This window comes from Lycium ferocissimum, chromosome 9, assembly GCF_029784015.1.
Source record: "Lycium ferocissimum isolate CSIRO_LF1 chromosome 9, AGI_CSIRO_Lferr_CH_V1, whole genome shotgun sequence".
In the NCBI taxonomy this organism is placed as follows: domain Eukaryota; kingdom Viridiplantae; phylum Streptophyta; class Magnoliopsida; order Solanales; family Solanaceae; genus Lycium; species Lycium ferocissimum.
In genome coordinates, this window is record NC_081350.1 from 42184037 (window position 1) to 42204380 (window position 20344).

Sequence of the window (20344 nt, forward strand, 5' to 3'; positions counted from 1 at the left end):
AACTTTAATGCATTTCTCTTATATCAACCTTTGCTTTGTAAATTTTGATGCATAATTTTTACTGTTTTTCTTCAAATAAATTACTCATTCGTAGAAACAGAGGTTTTTACCACCGACATTCAGTGAAAAATTTGTGTTATAAAACATGATTTTCCCACCTCATTCATCTTCGAACCAACTCACTGAAAAAACACACGGCGAGAAACATGTTCCTATTGAAACGCGGAAAAAAGTTATCACAAAAAAATCACTTTTATTCTCATTCAGTGGGGAATAGCCACTGAACATTTTTCAGTGATAGTGACTAGGCTACATTTTATGTTTTTTAAAATGATTTTAGAAAACATTGTTCCAATCATTTTCTGAAAAAAAAAAAAAACAGTTTGTCTAACAAAACTCTTTTCTCCCCAATTTTTTTTTCAATTCCCTTTCCCTCCCCACCAACCCCCACCAAGAAATATCTTTACAAAAGAGTTATGTCCAAGAAAATTCTGGACCACATCTTTGTTATTTCTTAAAGAAAGACGTTGACCAAAACCAATCAGTATTTCCCCCATTTATAATTATAGAAAGTGCTTTTGATTTCTTACGTTCTTGAAGATCAAAGGTAACTACTGATTCTTTAAGCCTTCATTAAGTATGTCTTGTGCTTCTTTTTCATTCTATTTGATAATTTAAACTTCATTTCCAGGTTTTTTTTTTTTTAAATATAAACTTCCATGCTAATTATTGTTCTTCTTTTTCATTGTGTAGTTGACATCAGATCTGACTGCTGAGCAGCTGAAAAGGTAATTTATTTTTAACTTCATGTGTTTACTAAACGTGTATTACTTACAACTTAGTTAATTATTTTCTTTTCTTTTTTAATATATATATAAAAAAATATATATATATATATATATATATATATATATATATATATATAAAAAACAAGGAATCTTCTTAAGATGATCAAGTTCATTGATCATAGGACCAAAATCGAGAAGAGTGGTTAATTTTCATGTGTGATTCTATCTTTGCTTTCAGGAATTAGGAACTTGAAATGTCGTGTGATGATAAATATAAATTATTAAATTTGAATTCTTGAAAATTGTAAATAGTATAGAAGTAGTCAAATATGTTGATTATATCTCAAAGTGGAAGAGTGTTGTGGAGGGTAATGTTTTTAGTAAACTACATGTTGATTTTGATTTTTGCCACTGCAACTGAATTACATTCTTTTGGTTTATTACAGTGCTTTTTGGACCATCATGGACGCTTTTCTTGGGAAGTTTGTTGATTTTGCAGTAAATAAGGTCAAAAGTATCACTGACTTTGATGAGAATTTGAAAACTCTAGAAAGAAATGTAAAGCTATTATCAGATAGAGCATCTGATGTGGAGACAGATGTTGAGAATCTAGAGCGATATGGGAAGAAGAAGAGGAAAAGAGAAGTTGGTTCTTGGTTTGACGAGGTTATGAAGGTCAAAGAAGGATTACATGTGTTAAAAGAAGAAGTAGCAAGAGGGAAGAAAAATGGAGGTGCTTTGGAGAAGATGAATGGAAGGGTTGGAGAACTTCTTGAGCAAAGTAAACATTTTGGAACGCTCGTACATGATATGTATGAGAGCGAGGAGTGTCTTTTACTGGCGCCTCAAGTTCACGAGGAAAAATCAAAACAAAATTTAGAAGTGATTTGGACGTGGTTACATGTTGAAAATGTCTCAAGCATCGGTATATATGGCATGGGAGGTGTGGGCAAAACGACTTTGGCAAAGCATATACATAATCGTCTTGTTAATGAGAGTTATAAAGTCTGTTGGGTTACTGTTTCTCAAGGTTTTAGCATCAAAAGATTGCAAGATGTTCTTGCCAAAATTGTAAAACTGGATCTTTCCGATGAGGTTGATGAGCAGATAAGGGCAGCCAAATTAAACGGGGCATTCAAAGAAGGGAAGAACATTGTTATCATATTGGATGATGTCTGGGATCGCCTTAGCTTGGAGAAGTTGGGTGACCCTCTTGGTGTGGAAGGCTGTAGACTGATTCTAACTACTCGCTCGTGTGAAGTCTGCCAAAAGATGGGTTGTAAGAAACTTTTTGAAGTGGAGAAACTCAACACTGATGATGCTTGGGAGTTGTTCAAGAAGAGTCTAGGAGACGAGACTCTGCTTAGTCCAGATATCGAGCCAGTTGCCAAATCCATGGCAAGAAGGTGCAAGGGCTTGCCACTCGGGCTCATCACTTTGGCAGGAAGCATGAGAGGGGTGACTGATATAAGGGAGTGGAGGAACGCTTTGAAAGAATTTCCCGATGACATGGAAAGTGATGTCTTCAAGGTACTGCAGTATAGCTATGATCGGTTGAGAAATACAAATATGCAAGAGTGCTTCTTGTACTGTGCTTTGTATCCCGAGGACGATGAAATTGATAGAGATGAACTAATTGATAGATTTATCATGGAGGGACTGGTGAAGGGAAATAGTAGGCAAGAAGAGTTTGACCAGGGGCATACCATATTGAATAAACTAGTGAAGGTCTGCTTACTTGAAGCAACTCATGGCATATATGATGGTAAGCATTGTGAAGCAGTAAAGATGCATGATTTACTTAGGGAAATGGCATTGCGGATAACAAATGTTAAACCAAGGTACATGGTAAGGACTGAATTAAGATCACAAGTGCCGGAGGAGCAAGATTGGGCATTCGATTTGGATAAAGTCTCTTTTCTTAAAAGCTACATACGGGGAATCCCTGAAGACATGGCACCGAATTGCCCAACATTATCAACCTTGCTTTTTCGTTGTTGTAGGTTGAGAAGTATCCCGGAATCTTTCTTTCAGCATATGAACAACCTCCAAGTACTCGACTTGAGCAGCAACTCAGAGCTTATGGATTTGCCGAGTTGCATTTCTAACTTGGGAAGTCTTAGAGCACTCTTGCTCCGAGGATGTAAACAGCTCAGATCTATACCACCACTGGGAAAGCTCAAAAATCTAAGGGTGTTAGATATATCTGGAACTGGTATTGAGGAAGTACCTCAAGGCATGGGAAACTTGGTCAAGCTTAAATTTCTAGATATGGGTCGAATAGATCTGCCAAAGGAGATATTTCCTAAACTTTTCCAGCTTCAATACCTCAATCTTCCTCTATGTGTGAATGCACAAGTTGAAGACTTGGCCAGCTTGGAGCTGCTCGAAGTATTTGGAGGCCGGTTCCGCGATTTGCATAACTTCAACAAGTTCATGAGAAGTCGTCGTAACTATGAGAAAGATTGGTGGTATGACATACTCATAGGGCCAAATTCGTCCTTTCCCTATAGCATTGACCATGAAAATCATAAAATCATCAAAGAAAGAAGAGTGATCGTAAAAGATTGCACCATTGAAGCAGGTGGAGGAGAAGCACCAACATCAATTATTCTTCCACATTGCATTCAAATTCTACGTATTGAAAACTGCCATGGGCTGAGTAGCTGCTTCGTGGACAATTTTCTGTCACAGACTACTTTAAGAGGCTTGAACTGCACCATCCACTTTTGTGATGACATAAAATGGATTATCAATGTGTCCTCTGGTAGAAATACTACTACAGATCCACACTGCATATGTTTCCATAGTCTGACTGTTTCTTGTTTGCCAAATCTTGTTGGGCTTTGTAAGGGAAATATTGCATCTCACACCTTCTCGGGTCTCACAGTATTGAGTATCAAAGATTGCAATAAGATGAAGAAGTTGTTTCCACGGGCTATCTTTCCGGATCTCAAAAACCTTGAGAAGCTTTATGTATATTGGTGTAAAGAGATGGAAGAGATAATAGCAGAGGAAGCAACAGACCAAGATGGAAGTAGCCAATTAGGTACAAGTAGTGACATTCTCATCCTTCCAAAGCTAAAAGAGCTCAGACTGTCCACCCTGCCTAAATTGAAGAGTATCTGTGAGGGAAAACTCATCTGTGATTCCCTTGAATCGATGAGCTTTTTTAAGTGCCCCAAGCTGAAGAGGCTGCCTTTCTATGCTCCCACTACAAATGCACATCCTTTTCCAGCCCTTAGAGAAATCGTCGTTGATGAAAATTGGTGGGAAACATTGGAGTGGGAACAATCCCATCTCAAGACCCTCTTCCAACCTTATGTGCGCCACTAAGAGTCCATTTGGAGCTTCTTCTTTTTTAATTTATAAAAAAGAAACGTTTGTTTTGTTCTGTGTTTAAACAATTGTATTGTATTATTGTATAAATTTTAAATTTTGATACCTCTGTTTCTTCTCCTTTTAACTCTTTTTTTTTTCTTTTTATTTTCAAAACCCCGTTTTTACTTAATGGAATGTTCCTTTGTTGAGCTTCAAATTTATCTTGATCCATCTTGTTTCTCACTTACTCGTTTATACGGTATATATTGTAGATTATGTGATTTAGTTAATAATTGTAAATTATGAAATATTTTACTCATTTGCTATATTTATGTAACTTCTCCTATTTTCTTACTTTATTACGAAACAACCCTTTATTGTTAATGATTCAACTACAACCTCTAGTCATTTATTTCTTTCTTTTTTCTTCTTATATATGTGTAACTTCTATCATATGATTTAATGATATTTGTTCATTCATTACAATAACACAATACAAAAAGGGAAATATTTCGTATACTCCCAAATTCTAAGCATTTGATACTGCGCTAACTTTTATGTTTTGTTCTTTTCCCTATGCGAAGTGACAGAATATGTTTTGTTCTTTTCCCTAAGCAAAGTGACAGAAAATAACCCGTTAGAATTAATTAAATCACGCTAATAACTTTTAAAAATGTACTAATATTTTGGTGTACCTAATTCTCCTCACTCTTTAGTTATTAAGTACTCTGTTCAAGACTTAAATGGAAAAAATTACTGGAAAAGTTTCATAATGTAATATGATTCATATTAATTTATTCGACTTGAATTTCTGTATAAAATTTATACCATCAAGTCACTTGGATAAATGCAAACAAATTTTTTATTGAACTTTAATTGTTAATCAAATAAATTTGATATTTTTCACTATTTGTTTATTTTATGTAACTTGTTTGACAATTTAAAAAAAAAAAGATTTTTTAAATCTTACTGAATATATTAGGATATTGGTGTAAAAGAACACTAAAAGTAAAAAATAACATTTTTTTTTTTTTTAAATAGACTAAAAGGAAAGTAACACAAATGAATTGAAACAGAGAGAATAATAGATCTTGAGAAAATGATAAAGTCGGTCCCTTATGTTTGAGGGTAGTTCAAAATAGCCCCTTAAGTATGCACTAAACAGTTTTGGTCCTTTAAATTGAAACAAATTAACACTTTAGTCTCTGTTAAAAATTTACCGAACTCTGTATGTTAGATTTGACGAGAACTAAGAAAAAAATAGCTAGAACTCACATATAGAGGTTTATTTTTTTGTAGTTTCTGATGTTTTCAATTTATTCCTAGAGTCTGGTGCAATTTTTTGAGATGTAATTTCTATATCTTCTTAGTGTTTAGTGCAGTTTTTTGTGTTGCATAAATTGTTAAATATTCGACGGAAACTAAAAAGTGTTAAAATTTGGCAAACTTAAAGTATCAAAACTGTTAAGTGCATACTTTAGGACTATTTGAACCTACCCTTAAACATAAGGGACAATATTTGTCATTTTCTCTAAAAAAAAAATACACTACATATATTTTCAAGATTCCTAAATTCTTTCCTCCAAGAAGAACCAAAGGGCTGAAGGGAAGTGTATCTGCAATCAACAAAATGCCAATCAAATGGTAACCATTTTTTAATTTCACTAAGCACTTAACATTAATTATAGATTTTGGTGTGTATGTTTATATTTAATTATTTATTTTGTTTATGGGTAGGGTTTTGCATTGGCAGCCAAATGCAGGGAAAACAGTGAACAGTCAAATAGTGAGTGAAGTATCTCAATGTGTTGAAAGTATTAAACAAGGAAGATGGAAAGCTACTCTTAGCTTTTATAAACCCATGCTTAGAGGTACTATTCCTAATAAGTATCTTTGTATTTTCTTGTTTATAACTGTGATTTACTGTAAAGGGGTGATCTTTTTTTTTCATTTTGGGCTTGGATTAAAATCATCCATATTCTTTTTTTTAGTATCTGTTTACTAAAGTGTGCATTTAGTCTGTTAAAATTAAACAGAGATGAAAATGGAGTCACGTACTAACTTACCAAAGAAAAAGAAAGAGAAAAAAGAGTTCTTGATGTTAGAGTTTACCCTGAATTTTCTACCTTATTTGAATTTTACCATAATTGTGTTTTACTTCAAAAGGGATTTCTTGATAGAAAAGATTTTCTTTGGGGAAAAATATTCTACCATATTTATTCCTTTTCTTGTAGGAGAAATTTAGAGTTTTATAAATAGAAGATTTGTTCTTCTCAATCAGAACACAATAACATTCACAATGTAGTCTCTAAAGGTGTCTTGTTTAGGGGGAGATTTTCTCAATCAGAACACAATAACATTCCCAAGAGCTCATCAGCATGAATGACTCGGGAATGAATACTACTAGTCCACCACATCCGATATGGAGCATGGTTCATGGTTCAGTTAGTTGAAAATCTTGACAAATATCTTGATCCATTATCTCAGGAAGAGATTATGTTATTATTAATACAACAAGGAAAAGAATATATAGGTAATGTACGTGTTCCCAAGGAGAACGAGTTTCATCCCTTTGCTGCTTAGTTGATGTCTCTGTTAAAACTTAATGGAATCTTTGGCTTGTGACTAAAAGTGCTCTACTTTAGTAAATATTGTGTACTATTAGTGTTCCAAGTAAAAGAATTATTTTAGGCCTTTTCTCAACCAGCTGAACATGAAAAAATAAGTACTAAAAAATTCACTTATTTTCCATGAAAAATATTTTCCTCCATACCGGACACACCCTTAGCTTCTATAAACCCATGCTTAGAGGTATTTCATTACTTAATAACCCATAGTAGTATCTTTGTGTTTTTTGTTTATACCTGTGATTTACTGTAAAAGGGTTATCTTTTTTTTTTTTTTTTTTTTTTTTTAATTAAAATCTGGGTTCACTAAAAAGATTGGATTTTTGGGAAGGTTTACTCTTCTGTAAGGTAAGTTATTTATAAGTGAAGTAGTGTTGGAATGATTTTGGCCAAGAATAGATTGGTCCGCTTTCGTAGGCAGCCTTTTGGGAAGATTGGGGGGTGGGGGCCAAAGATTTACAAAGTTAAAAAATTAAAAGAAAACTTAGGACTCCTATTGAGCGGCCTCTGGTGAGGCTAAATGCAGTGTCCTTTAGGAGAAAACCCCTGATCCTTCTAGGCTATATGTAACAGATGCAGGGAAACATTGATGTATTTGTTAGTAGTAATAACTTTTTTTTACAGGATAGTCACACTTGTGTGTGTTCAACCTCGTATGTCAAATCATTTCCTGAAATGGTAATTTCGAAATTGATGTATAATGAAATGGGCCCCCGTCCCTCTACTTTTCCATTCAATACTTGGCTTTTGTCTGAAGATTTAAACCCGTAAAAAATCACACATCACGCGTTGCCCTCTTACCACTAGACCAATGCCCTCTGTGAGTACTTTTGCACCTTAATAGGGGATTTGATTGTGGAGTGATTTTTTTTTTCTTGTCTTAATAGAACAAGCAAATGCAGTGGAGTTTCCCGAGACTTTTTTGGGAATTTCACTTCAAGAACAGCCCAACAAAGTATTACTTTGTAATTAGAGGGCAACGGATGATCTTAGAAGCAGAGTCATCAATTCAGACGATAATGGAGAAGTTGCAGTCTTACAAAACAAGGGTTGCCCTTAATTTTGGGGTTTGTATTATTGTTCTTACTGCAGGAGGATGATTAACTTATTTAGCATATTTGTCAATTTAAGTGTCTATGAGTGATATTGTCTGCATTTATCGTGCTTCAATAATCAATGCTTTGTAGGATTAAAGAACTTCAACATAACTTTTACCTTGTAAAAGAAAGTGAAGATTGAAGAGCTTCAAGATGATTACTGTTTCAACTACCTATATGTCCTCTAATCATTTAGTAAAAAATACAAATTCTTATAGAAAATCCAGCTGGTGTGCACATTGGCAACTATACTTTTTCAAACAGGACTCTTTTTGAACTGGCCAAGCCCAAAGGAAACTCTGAATACGAGCAAGATTAATTAGATGCTATGGTTTCAGATCATTGAGCATTGTATATGTTAGTAGTGATGTCAAAGTTTAAGAGAAAGGATAAGAAAATTCATTTACAAGGCTAGTTGACATTGGAAAGTGATATTGGCACATGTGAACCTGGTGTGTGAATCAACCTTATGTCATTCATTAAACTGAAACAGAAAAATTATCTTTCATTAGAGGGGAAACTAATGTATAAATTTTTACCTTTGAGAGTTAGGCAGTTCTTGTAATCTCCTCCATTTTTTTGAAAAAAATAACCATTAGAGATGGCAACGTATGTTTTTTATGTTGACCAAGATAAAACTGGGAAAAACAAAAGCAAGACTATTCATTTAAGGCTAGAAAACTTGATGATAAAATACATCTTTTAAATTCTTTTCTTTTTATAGTCTAATTTTCTTTCCATCCATTTTTGGTAGTTATTATTATTAGATTCCTTCATTTGGATATGTTTATATTTAGGCACTTGGGACCTGGCAATTATTTGGTTGAAATCTTCGACTCTGAGACTTGTGCATGGAGACAAGCAAATATAATCTCACTCTCTAAAGATGTCTTTTTCGATTCTCATTGTTTACCGGTTAATGCAAGTGGTTTGATTTATCTTCTCACACTTCTAACTCACAAATCAAGTATTTCCCCTCTTACCACTGCCCTGGGGGCAATCTTGCATGGGATCTCTGTGACCCAAAACGAAGATGGCAAATCATTAGGAGATTTGATTGTTGAGACTGATTTTTTTTTTTTTTTTTGAAATCTTAATTTGGCATTGGAGTTTCCCGAGATTTTTTTGGGAATTTCACTTCATTGAAAGCCCAACAAGTATTACTTTGTAATTAGAGGGTTTTACAACAATGAAACAATTTTGTTGATGGATTATAATGATCGATCTTAGAAGCAAACCGTCATCAAGTTCAGTGATAATGGAGAAGCTGCAGTCTTACAAAACGAGGGTTGCACTTAATTTTGAGGTTTGTGTTATTGTTCTTACTGCAGGAGGATGATTAACTTATTTAGCACCATCCACAGTCTTAGCTTTGTAAATTTAATTGTCTATGAGTGATATTATCTGCATTTATCGTGCTTCAATAATCAATGCTTTGTAAGATTAAAGAACTTCCCCACTTTAACATAACTTTTACCTTGTAAAAGAAAGTGAAGATTGAAGAGCTTCAAGATGATTAGTTCCTCTAATCATAAAATTAGTCATAAAATACAGCTTCAATTCTTATAGAATTGTGTCATCCAGTTGGGTGGCCACTAATAAAAGCCTCCATAATTTTTATGGGTCAAACATGGACTCATTCATTTGAACTGGCCAAGCTTGTTCCTTGCAATACCAAAAGGATTATATGTTGATGGTGAATGTTATCTATTCTCTATGGTGATTCTTAGAAGATATATTCTATACTTGCCACTGTTTGCCTTGCTTTGGTTTATCCTTCAGAATTATAAAAAAGGACTTACTTAGCCCCTACTTAATAATACTCATTAAAGTAATTGACTCAGATAGGGGTTTCAGTATCAACTTCGGTGACTTCCAGCTGCGAGTATCAAAGTTGTTCTCTCAATCCACTTCCAGCTTGAGGGGAATAAGTTATGTTCCAATCCGAAAACTTGGGGAATAGTTATGGAGGTATGAAATAACTTCATATATTTATTCTCAGTTGAATGCTTGTTATGTGATTAAGCCATTTATGTTTGTCATTCTGCATGGAGAGGAATTGATTTATTGTGCTTTCCTTTGAAAAATAATTACTACTTGTGTCCTTTTCTTAGTGCTAAAAGATGGTCACATAAACATATTTTTACTTGAGACCTCAATGGGCAATGGGCTTGGCTGAAGGAACTTGATTCTTACTTTTCACATTAAAAGAAGCAGAGATGGAAAAAAAGAAAGTACAATGTGTGCTTTAGGTATGTGATGCTGTGTTCTGACCTCAATGGGCAATGGGGTTCTCTAAATGCTGATGGAGACAATGATTTAGTATGAACTGTTTCAAACATTTCACTTGCATTCAATAATTTCGGAACTGATGCATGTTGAGAGCAGATTAGTAGGAAATCATCTGCCTACTTCCGTTGGTAGGTTTTTCCAGGTTGGTCTTAATTTAAGGTAGAATGAGGAGATGACGAAAGAGAAGATAAGACGATACACCTTTACACGAACAACATTCTTTTATAAACCAAATTAAAAAAAAAAAAAAAAAAATTATTTCAGCATAATCTTCTGTTTTTCTTCTAATCGTATTATTTGTTAATTTGTTAATTATTTCGTCGAATTGCAACTGTACTCCACAAATTTTAAGCAGCTTCCGTTATGAGCATGCTGGCCTCACAATTTGCTTGTTTCTTTTGTAGATGGAGTATCTTCCAATTTCCTCGTGGGAGAAATCACACCAGATTATGGGTGAATTCTTTGACATATGGAAGGAAGCTCTTGGAAAAAGATCATTACCAGGTCATTTTGTGCACATTGAACCAATTTTTTACAGGATAGTCACACTTGAGTTTGGCCTCTCTGATCAATACACTTCACAGCACACAGCTGTACAGTATGCTAGCATCATGGCTCAAATGATAGCAACAGCCCAATCAGCACAATCTGTTAGAAATTAGATTGTCTTAATAGAACAAGCAAATGCAGTGGAGTTTCCCCGAGATTTTTTGGGAATTTCACTTCAAGAACAGCCCAACAAGTATTACTTTGTAATTAGAGGGCAACGGATGATCTTAGAAGCAGAGTCATCAATTCAGACGATAATGGAGAAGCTGCAGTCTTACAAAACGAGGGTTGCACTTAATTTTGAGGTTTGTATTATTGTTCTTACTGCAGTAGGATGATTAACTTATTTAGCACCATCCACAGTCTTGGCTTTGTAAATTTAAGTGTCTATGAGTGATTTTATCCGCATTTATTGTGCTTCAGTAATCAATGCTTTGTAAGATTAAAGAACTTCCCCACTTTAACATAACTTTTACCTAAAATAAATAAGTGAAGATTGAAGAGCTTCAAGATGATTACTGTTTCACGGACTACATAGTAGTTCCTCTAATCATAAAATTAGTCATAAAATACAGCTTCAATTCTTATAGAATTGAGTCATCCAGCTGGGTGGCCATTGGCCAACTATACTTTTTCAAACAGGACTCATTCATTTGGCCAACTAATACCAAAAGCATTATATGTTGTTGGTGAAGACTATCTGTTCTCTATGGTGATTCTTAGAAGATATATTCCATACTTGCCACTGTTTGCCTTGCTTTGGTTTATCCTTCAGAATTATAAAAAAGGACTTACTTAGCCCCTACTTCATAATACTCATTAAAGTAATTGACTCAGATAGGGGTTTCAGTATCAACTCGGTGACTTCCAGCTGCGAGTGGGCAAAGTTGTTCCAATCCACTCTGAAAACTTGAGGGGAATAGTTATGGAGGTATGAAATAACTTCATATATTTATTCTCAGTTCAATGCTTGTTATGTGGTTAAGCCTTTTATGGAACATAGCCATGTAGGATTTCTGTGATCTATTATGCTTGTTATTCTGCATGGAGAGGAATTCATTTATTGCGCTTCATCTAGAAAAGTAATTACTACTTGTGTCCTTTTCATAATGCTAAATGAAGAGACAGGGAAAAAAAAAAGTACAATGGAATGGATAGAATCAAGTCAATAGTTGGTGGTGTCTCTGGTAGCAGCGTGCTTTAGGTATGTGACGCTGTGTGGGAGCTATCTTGTTGTTTTGATCTATTCAGGTTCTCAAAATGCTGATGGAGACAATGATTATCTTATCAGTATGCATTGTTAATTTGGTGTTCTAAACTTTCCAGTGCTTTTGTTGAATTGCAACTGTACTCCACAAATTTTAAGAAGTTTCTGTTATGAGCATGCTGGTCTCACGATTTGTTTCTTTTGTAGATGGAGTATCTTCCGATTTCCTCATGGGAGAAATCACACCAGATTATGGGTGAATTCTTTGACATATGGCAGGAAGCTCTTGGAAAAAGATCATTACCAGGTCATTTTGTGCACATTGAACCAATTTTTTCAGAGTTTGGCCTCTCTGATCAATACACTTCACAGCACACAGCTGTACAGTATGCTAGCATCATGGCTCAAATGATAGCAACAGCTCAATCAGCACAAGCTGTTAGAAATTAGATTGTAGCATAATGTTCACGTTGACAATGTAAGATTTTAGCCTTGTACCTGTTGTATTCTCACAACAAATAGTAAAAGCAATGATTTTCCTTTAGCTCCAGAAACCAGTTCATTATGCGGCTGCTACTACTACTGCGATATATAGAAAGCCGGTGATCAAGACAGATATGAATAGTAAGAAACTAAAGTGTTTCGTCGTTTTTAACCTTGGCCTCAAGCAGCATGGAGATTGCTGATATCCAGGAGTATGCTTCTGTAAATTGTCTGTTATACTCTTTATGTTCAGAAACAGATCGGGAATATGCACATAGAGCGTGATGTCGATATATAGCTACTTCTTATTTACTTGCAACTAAAACTAGAATCTCAATATAGAGCAAGCTTAGAGCTACTATGGTTTCAGATCAGTGTAATTTCTTTTCCTTTTACTGAGTGATGTGAAAGGAAAATGTTTGCTTTTGTCTGAAGAGAAAGGATAAGAAAATAGGATTGTACCAGAGATGATATGGCCTTTTAAGCCCATGTAAGACAAGTAGGGATTGAAGCTTTGGAAAGTAAAGCTTCTGCTATTGTATGTTTTTGCTAAAAAGGAAATATGGTATATGTATTAATATTACTCTAGGAAATTAAAGCTTTTTTTTTTTTTTTGGGCCAGTGCTAGGAAATTAAAGCTTTCTTGATAATTCATTAAACTTGAAAAGTAAAAATTACATCATCATTGGGAATCTTAGTAGTACATTTGGTTGGCTATCTGAAATTTTTTATCTTGTTGGTGAGAGTTAGATTTCTTACCTTGTAATCTCCTCTCAATTTTTCTTTTCTAAAGATGAACTAATAACCATTACAGATGGCAACGGATGGGTGGGCAAAGTGGTGAAACTCAAAAACAGGATGGTGAACTTTTTATGGAGGATTGAGCAAGATAAAACAATTTTTTTTGAAAATCAAAAGCAAGACAAGATAGAAGGCCGGTTAAATGAAAATTAACATAACAAAAGAAAAAAAAAAAAAAACTTAAACTGGATAGGGGTGAGTGTATGCAGGTTGGGGTTATAAATAGAGTAATATGCTAACGAAAATTGGGCGGGGTGGGTTATAACTTTTGCCTATAAAACTTCATCATCACCTTGCCCCGTTATCCCTAATCACCACGCCTATAATGTCATGTGGCCTTGTCACTGATTATTGTCTTTTGTTCTTCACTTAGCATATTATTTATTGTAGTTATTGTTCTTTTCTTTTTGATCCGCTTTGATATTGCTTTATTTTTTTTCCAAACTGCTTTGAATTGTTTTTTCTTGAGCCGAGGTCTACTGGAAGCAGTCTCTCTACCTTCTAATGTAGGGGTAAGGTCTGCGTACAATCTATCTTTTTCAGGCCACTCTTTGTGGGCTTACATTGAGTATGTTGTTGGTAATATGAAGTGAGACGAAGCAATTAGTTTGTAATCATTTTTCTCACTCAACATTTGTACTTAGGATCTAAACCATTTATAATAAAGGTTCAAGCCAATAAATGCAACACACTTTGCACTAAACATCAAGTGCGAAAAAAGTATTTATGTATGGCAGAATGTTTGGGTAATTGTGTTTGCCTTCAAACGGTCATGGACAAGAGATGACATATGGACTTTAAGCTTCCATGATAAAAGGATCTTGAAGTTTTGGAAGTTAAATTTATCTATTGAATCTTAGTTAGTATCGTTGACACGTTTTATGTATACCAATTTTGTTATTTTTTGTAAAATGAATTTAACGTATTTACAATTTAATAAGAAATCCCATAAGTCGCAATTTTATAATTAAAGCACTTAAGGTAAATAATTTTGAATAGAAATTATTTGACTCCTAAAATGGTAATTGTATCATATAAGATGAAATAAATATAGTACATATTTTCTTTAATAAAAACGATTCATATTTGTGCGTGAAATTTTCGACTTGCTTAATCCTTTAAAGTGATATGTTTTCCACTCATAAAAAACAATTATATTGATTAAGAGAAATTAATATGTAAACCAGATATCATCCAGAGAAAATCTTATCGTAAACTACATTTTGGAACGAATATTTGTTATTTTTCTATTTCCATCTTCAATTCTAATTAGGTAAAACTATTGATGCCACAGTATAATACTTAATACTGTTCTCCTATTCTAATTTGAAAACAATAAAAAAGGAGAATATATATTGTAATTGCCTATAAGTATAACCCAAAAAATCAAATTCTATAAAAACCAATCCATGTCATGCATTGGATTTTTTTTCCTTCTATGACATGAATTTATGACTTGCTTTATCTTCAATATATTCTGCTATTATAAATATAGTTGTATGCTTTGTTACACTTTCACACTATAACATAGTGAATTCAAAATTCATTCACTTATCTTTCCTTTTACATTAGACAAAAGCTCTTTCTTTTCTCTATACTGGGTGAGAGGCCTCTATTTGACTAACATACTCCCTTTTGATCTCCCCCATACCTTCATATCAAAGCTGGGAATGATTGACTTTCGGATGAAAATAATAGCGCATAATGGCAGTACTCATAACTCTTTTGTTTAGAAATCTACCTAATATATGCATATAATAAACTTTTCAAATCATGAATCCGCCTATGCCATTAACTTCTTCAGAGCTTCCGCATGATGTAGCTTTCAAGATATTAACTCGAACATCCTTAGAAACACTAGATGCATGCAAAGTAGTAAGCAAAACATGGAATGGGATGACATATGAATCAAGCTTCATGGAAAGTTATTGTTGTAGAACCAACAATATTTCAGGTTATTTTTTTATAAACTTTTTATCTTTTTTAATTCGTGCAACTAAACTTAGAATATAACTCTGAACTGCCTACGCACTATGATATTTTAGGTTACTTTGTTCAAGGTATAAGAAACAACAAGTACATTTCAGAGTTTGTTTCAATGGACGGATGTTCGGAAAAAGATCAATTGTCACATTTACCAGTTGCAGCCTTGAAAACTAAGGACATATTTTCCGATCACTATAATTGCGACATGAAAATTGAGGCATCTTCAAAGCAAGGGATTTTGTGTTGCATGAGAACAACAAGGAACGATAATCATAGGTACTACATTTGCAAACCTAGTACTCAAGAATGGAAAAAGTTGCCTAATCCAAAAATGAGGTATAAGACTGTCAAAGTTGCTCTAGTGGTACTTAAATCAAATCCTTTACGTTTCAAGATTATTCGTTTGTCACAAGACGACCCAGCTCGTTCTAGGTATGTATAACTATTTACACTTCAGTTTTTTTTTTTATGTTAATAATAATTGTACGTGTATATATACATTGCCAGAGCCAAAATTTCATATGAGGGGATTAAAAAAAATACTCAAATGTCATATCTAGAATTTAAACTTGTAACATAAAGCAAAATTTTAAACTCATTTTACCATTAAACTAGAATCTTCCCCTATATCAAGGGGATTCAATAGTTTATACATAACAAAAAAGAACATTTTATATCTGTTTATACGCAATATATTTTTACGATATCTCTTTTTCTTTCTCTCTTGCTTTCTTGTTTTTAACCATAACAGGATATGCTGATATCTAATCTTCTCGTAATTAATTTAATTTGTTGGATCTGTGATAATAAATATGTAGATCTAGAGAACTTGATGATAAAATACATCTTTAAATTCTATTCTTTTTATAGTCTGATTTTTTTCATCAATTATTTATAATTATTATAACATATTCCTTCATTTGAATCTTTGTTTATATATAGGCACTTGGGACCTGGCAAATTATCTTTGTGAAATCTTCGACTCTGAGACTTGTGCATGGAGACAAGGCTGACAAGCAAATATAATCTCACTCTCTAAAGATGTCTTTTTCGATTATCATTGTTTACCCGTTAATGCAAGTGGTTTGATTTATCTTCTCACAACTGATAATCAAGTATTAGTCCTAAACTACGATGGGGAAGAAGCGTATCCAAGATTTGAACTTCCAGAACAAGTGACCCAAAACGAAGATTGCAAATACAAGAAACTGATTTCGTATGAAGGAAAGTTGAGACTTATTTGTTTTTCTTGGAGTGAAATCTTAGAGCTTTGGTGCATTGAGAATACCAGAAATCCCTTTTGGACGAAGGAGAAAGAAGTTGAGATTGAAAGCATCAAAAGGGTGACGAATTACCCAAGTCCAATAGATTTTTACAACAATGAAATTGTTTTGCTAGGATTATAATACATACAAGTTGTCATGTGGTTAAATTGGACAAGGTCCGCTAGTTGTGCTGATGGATTAAATAAATTATCGGAAGTTTTGTTACCGTTTTATGGTTTCATTACGATGAACAAGATTCATAAGTCGATTTAGATTGTCATGTGGTTAATTGGTTGTTTCCAACGCATGTAATTGATAAAAATCAACACAGGTCAATTGGAAAATACTTGAAGATATATAGGTCATTTTAACCTGATGATGCGACGAAATCATATCGTTAGTGCATGGAGTTAAGCTCTTTTAGAAAAATAGGTTATTGTTATTCATTCTATATATGTCTTTCTCATTTATGTTTCTTTTATAAGATTGTGTTTGTCTTCGTATTGTATTTGGTCAATAGTAAAAGCTTCCATTTAATATTTTATGGGTCGAAAATGTCCAAGACTTGATTTTTCGGTTTGGGTAATGAAGGAAAACTTCTATCAAATACATTAATGTCAAATCTGTGCTAATATAGAAAAGAATTTAAGTTTTATATATCGTCCATGAAAATAATATTTTACACTATTAGGTTACTCAAAGAAATTTACTAGTAGATATTTTTAAAATTTGAAATTTGAAATTTTGAAAAAAAAATATGTTACCTGCTATAAATAATAAAAATGACTTGATAGTGTAAAATTATTTACATTTAACGGTATATATTACTTAACTCGTTATTAATTTAGCTTGAAAGCTGCATTTGATAGTTAGCAAATACAGATTTTAACGATCATAACTTTCAAAGAACGAGTTTATGACTAATTAATTAATCAACATTTTACATCATACTGCACACTTATAAACAAACATTTTTCGAGAATCTAAAATTCCATTATGTTATTCTAATAAGTTGCCAATAAAGATGGATCTGTGATTTTTTCTTTTTGTTGTTATTGGATGAGAAATACAACTGACCCATAGACCATTTGTGAGAAAGAGTGCAAACTTTAATATAAACGTATCCACTAGAAATCTTTTTTCTAAAAAAGATCAAGGTGGAAACCGGGCCATCTTTCCCTGAACTCAACTAATCAACCAGGATTTGTATGTGTATTAAGAGATTCACTAATATACAAATATTTAATTGTGAATTCATAAACTTCAATATTTATATCCGCCTCTGCACCGGATACCTACTACTTTTCAACAGCATAGACGGTGAGTACTTTTTTGCTTATAGCTGGCTCGTGCTTACCTCATGCCTACTATTTCTCACCAACACATCGCTTTTTGTTTGTTCAGTACTTTTTCCTGCACAATCCCAAAACTAGATTCTGTGATGCTTTTATTTATGGTATATTACTGCCAATGAATCTGGCAAGCAACTATAAGACTTATTTAACAAATGAAATAGGCCCGAAAGCAATATAGACGATTCATATAGCCGACTTAACTAGTTTAGGAGAAATGCCTAGTCGCTTAATTAAATGATAGTTATCGCATGGAGATTTTGATATTTAAAGGATAATTCCACTCTTGAGCTTTCTTAGATTCATTACTAAGATTTTCAAGTTGGTAAAATTTACCTTCTTTACTGGCAACATAGGACTTCACGAAGTTCATTCTATCCTAGAAAATATGCACATTTGCTAATAGCTCGTCATTCTTAAGTCGCAAGTTAACATTACACCAGAAAATAACATACTCTGTGGTTATAGGAATCAAGCTGTGGATTTATAAAAGAGGAATTTTTTTTTTTTTAAATAAAAAGAACTTTAAATACTAAATCATGAGGATTGTAAGACTGTCTAACGGGACGAGCCGTGAAGATTTTTTAACGGAATAGGGGGACCAGGACATTAGCGGGCCAGGATAAGCGGGACGAACCCCTCGGCCCATCTCATCCCACTAACTAAGGGGACGAGACGGGACGGGTCCGGGGTCTTAGTAGGATTTTTTATTTTTCTTAAATTTTTATCAATTTAAATATTTAAAACTAAAAAATTATAAAATGTTGGTAGTGTGATATAAGCCTACATAAATTTAGTAAATGGACACAAATTTCAAATAAACTTCAAACTTAAATTGATAAAATGCAAAATCAAAACATACAAACATGATTTTTCTAATTTAATTAAGTGGACGGGGCGGGAAACGGGGGATAAAATGATTTTAGTGAGAAGGGACAGAACGATTTCTTAATGGGATAGGGGGGACGGGATAGGGGAGATGAACCCTAGGCCCGTTCCATCCCACTAAGCTAACGGGATGGAACGGGGTATCCCGTCCCATTAGACAGCCTTAAATTTGCACATGGTAAATTCAATATAATAGATGCAAAGCTTTGTCTCATACATACACGAATAGAACTTCTGAAATCCCCAAAACATTGAGTGGACTGATGATATTTCTCAGTTGATTGACCTTGAACCACGAGATGGACTAAAATGCATCAAACCTTTTTATTTGAATCAATATTTCAATTCAAATAATTAAATAACACGATTATTCTAAAAACAATATCATGAAAATTCAATATTTATATCATGAAAGTATGCAAACAAAACGTTTTTAGTTTGTAAAATGTACAATTCTCACACTCGACACGTTAATCGTATAGACGAGAGTTAACCACACAAATAAGTCGTATTCCAATTTTTATCGTCCCCCTTTTCTTTCATGCACATGTTTCCTTTTCCCCACATAATGAAAGGTAAAAAATTAACTGTAACAAATCATATGAAATTACTATGATTAATTAATTTGATTTAATAAGGTGAATAAATATGAGTTTAAATTATAAGAACCTTCAGTATAATGGTGTTTTATACCAATCAGATTACCTTTACATGTTGTAGCAGATAATCCGTTTTATTTTTAAAATTACAACTTCTACATTTTAAGGAGGCTTACTTGTAAATATCGTGACTCGATAATTTATATATAAAATAATATTTTTACACTCACGATCCATGTTACTTAAAAACACTTTTCTCGCTCACTTGTTCTTAATGCGTGTGAAAAAGCTAAAACTATAGTTATAATGTGACATAAAAAATATTAAACATGATCAACTACTAATTATTGATTTACTATAAAATATTCCTAAGTCATTATCCATAAAGGAAGTACTAAAATGAAAAAATATAGTCGGGCTACAATACCGGTACCAAACACGTGGTAGGAAATTATTAAAAAAAAAAAAAAAAAAACACACACACAACTCCAGCCCCACCCCCTCCCAGTTAGGGGCGTTCATAGTTCGGTTTGGGTTGGTTATTGATTAAAACCATAACCAAACCAATTTAGTCGATTTTTAAATGTCTAAAACCATAACCAAACCAAATAAAATAATAACCACCGGTTTGGTTATTGTCGGTTTGGTTCGGTTTGGTTTGATTGTTTGGTTTACGTCTATTATCAAGAAAACATTAAAAGTTGAAAAAGACATGTCTTTTTTTTTTTTTTATTATTATTCAAACGATAACTTTTATTTATAATTTAAAAATATACATCATAGAAACATTTTCACTATTAGTGATAATAGTACTCAAGGATCCAAAGTTGCTAAACTATTACATATAGAGCTAAAAACTACTTAGTAGTGACTACCATTTTTGTCATCTTAATACACATACCTGGAAATAAAGTAGAGCATTACTTTTAGTTATTGTTACAAACATACATAATAATTAAACATAAAGACTATCTAAAATTAAAATGAAAATATATGAAATAAAAAAAATTTGTATAATGATCTCAAACTTTGGGGCACTACTTTCATTTTGCTCTCAATTCTCCCATTTTGTTAAAAAAAAAACTTTGT

The 20344-nt window shown here is 33.2% G+C and overlaps 3 protein-coding genes across 13 annotated transcripts in view; all 3 read left to right on the forward strand.

Moving 5' to 3' along the window:
* The window catches only part of LOC132030897 (mediator of RNA polymerase II transcription subunit 20a-like), a 34641-nt gene extending 21984 nt beyond the window's left edge, over positions 1-12657 (forward strand). For 2 of the 10 annotated variants that reach the window (XM_059420679.1, XM_059420685.1), the window contains exons 3-5: positions 10801-10979; positions 11516-11605; positions 12089-12657. In XM_059420679.1, the coding sequence (XP_059276662.1) occupies positions 10801-10979; positions 11516-11605; positions 12089-12331 (512 nt within the window). In that variant the 3' untranslated portion in view covers positions 12332-12657. Of the gene's footprint in view, positions 1-5172; positions 5754-5846; positions 5981-7623; positions 7752-9087; positions 9117-10800; positions 10980-11515; positions 11606-12088 lie in introns of those variants that run through there. The other 8 variants (XM_059420687.1, XM_059420682.1, XM_059420684.1 and 5 more) reach the window with 8 other exon arrangements.
* Positions 514-4246, forward strand: LOC132030896 (probable disease resistance protein At1g61300). 2 transcript variants are annotated; one of them, XM_059420678.1, is made up of 3 exons: positions 548-607; positions 754-788; positions 1235-4246. In XM_059420678.1, the coding sequence occupies exon 3, from the start codon at positions 1251-1253 to the stop codon at positions 4122-4124; it is 2874 nt and encodes a 957-aa protein (XP_059276661.1). In that variant the 5' UTR covers positions 548-607; positions 754-788; positions 1235-1250; the 3' UTR covers positions 4125-4246. The 2 variants fall into 2 exon arrangements, with proteins under 2 accessions (XP_059276660.1, XP_059276661.1); XM_059420677.1 differs by having other exon boundaries at positions 514-788.
* Positions 12658-14913: 2256 nt separating the features above from the next.
* LOC132031928 (F-box protein At5g41720-like) lies at positions 14914-16557 on the forward strand. The gene is made up of 3 exons (XM_059421787.1): positions 14914-15119; positions 15211-15583; positions 16233-16557. Exons 1-3 carry the CDS (start codon positions 14939-14941, stop codon positions 16555-16557), a joined length of 879 nt encoding a protein of 292 aa, XP_059277770.1. The 5' UTR covers positions 14914-14938.
* Positions 16558-20344: the final 3787 nt, after the last annotated feature.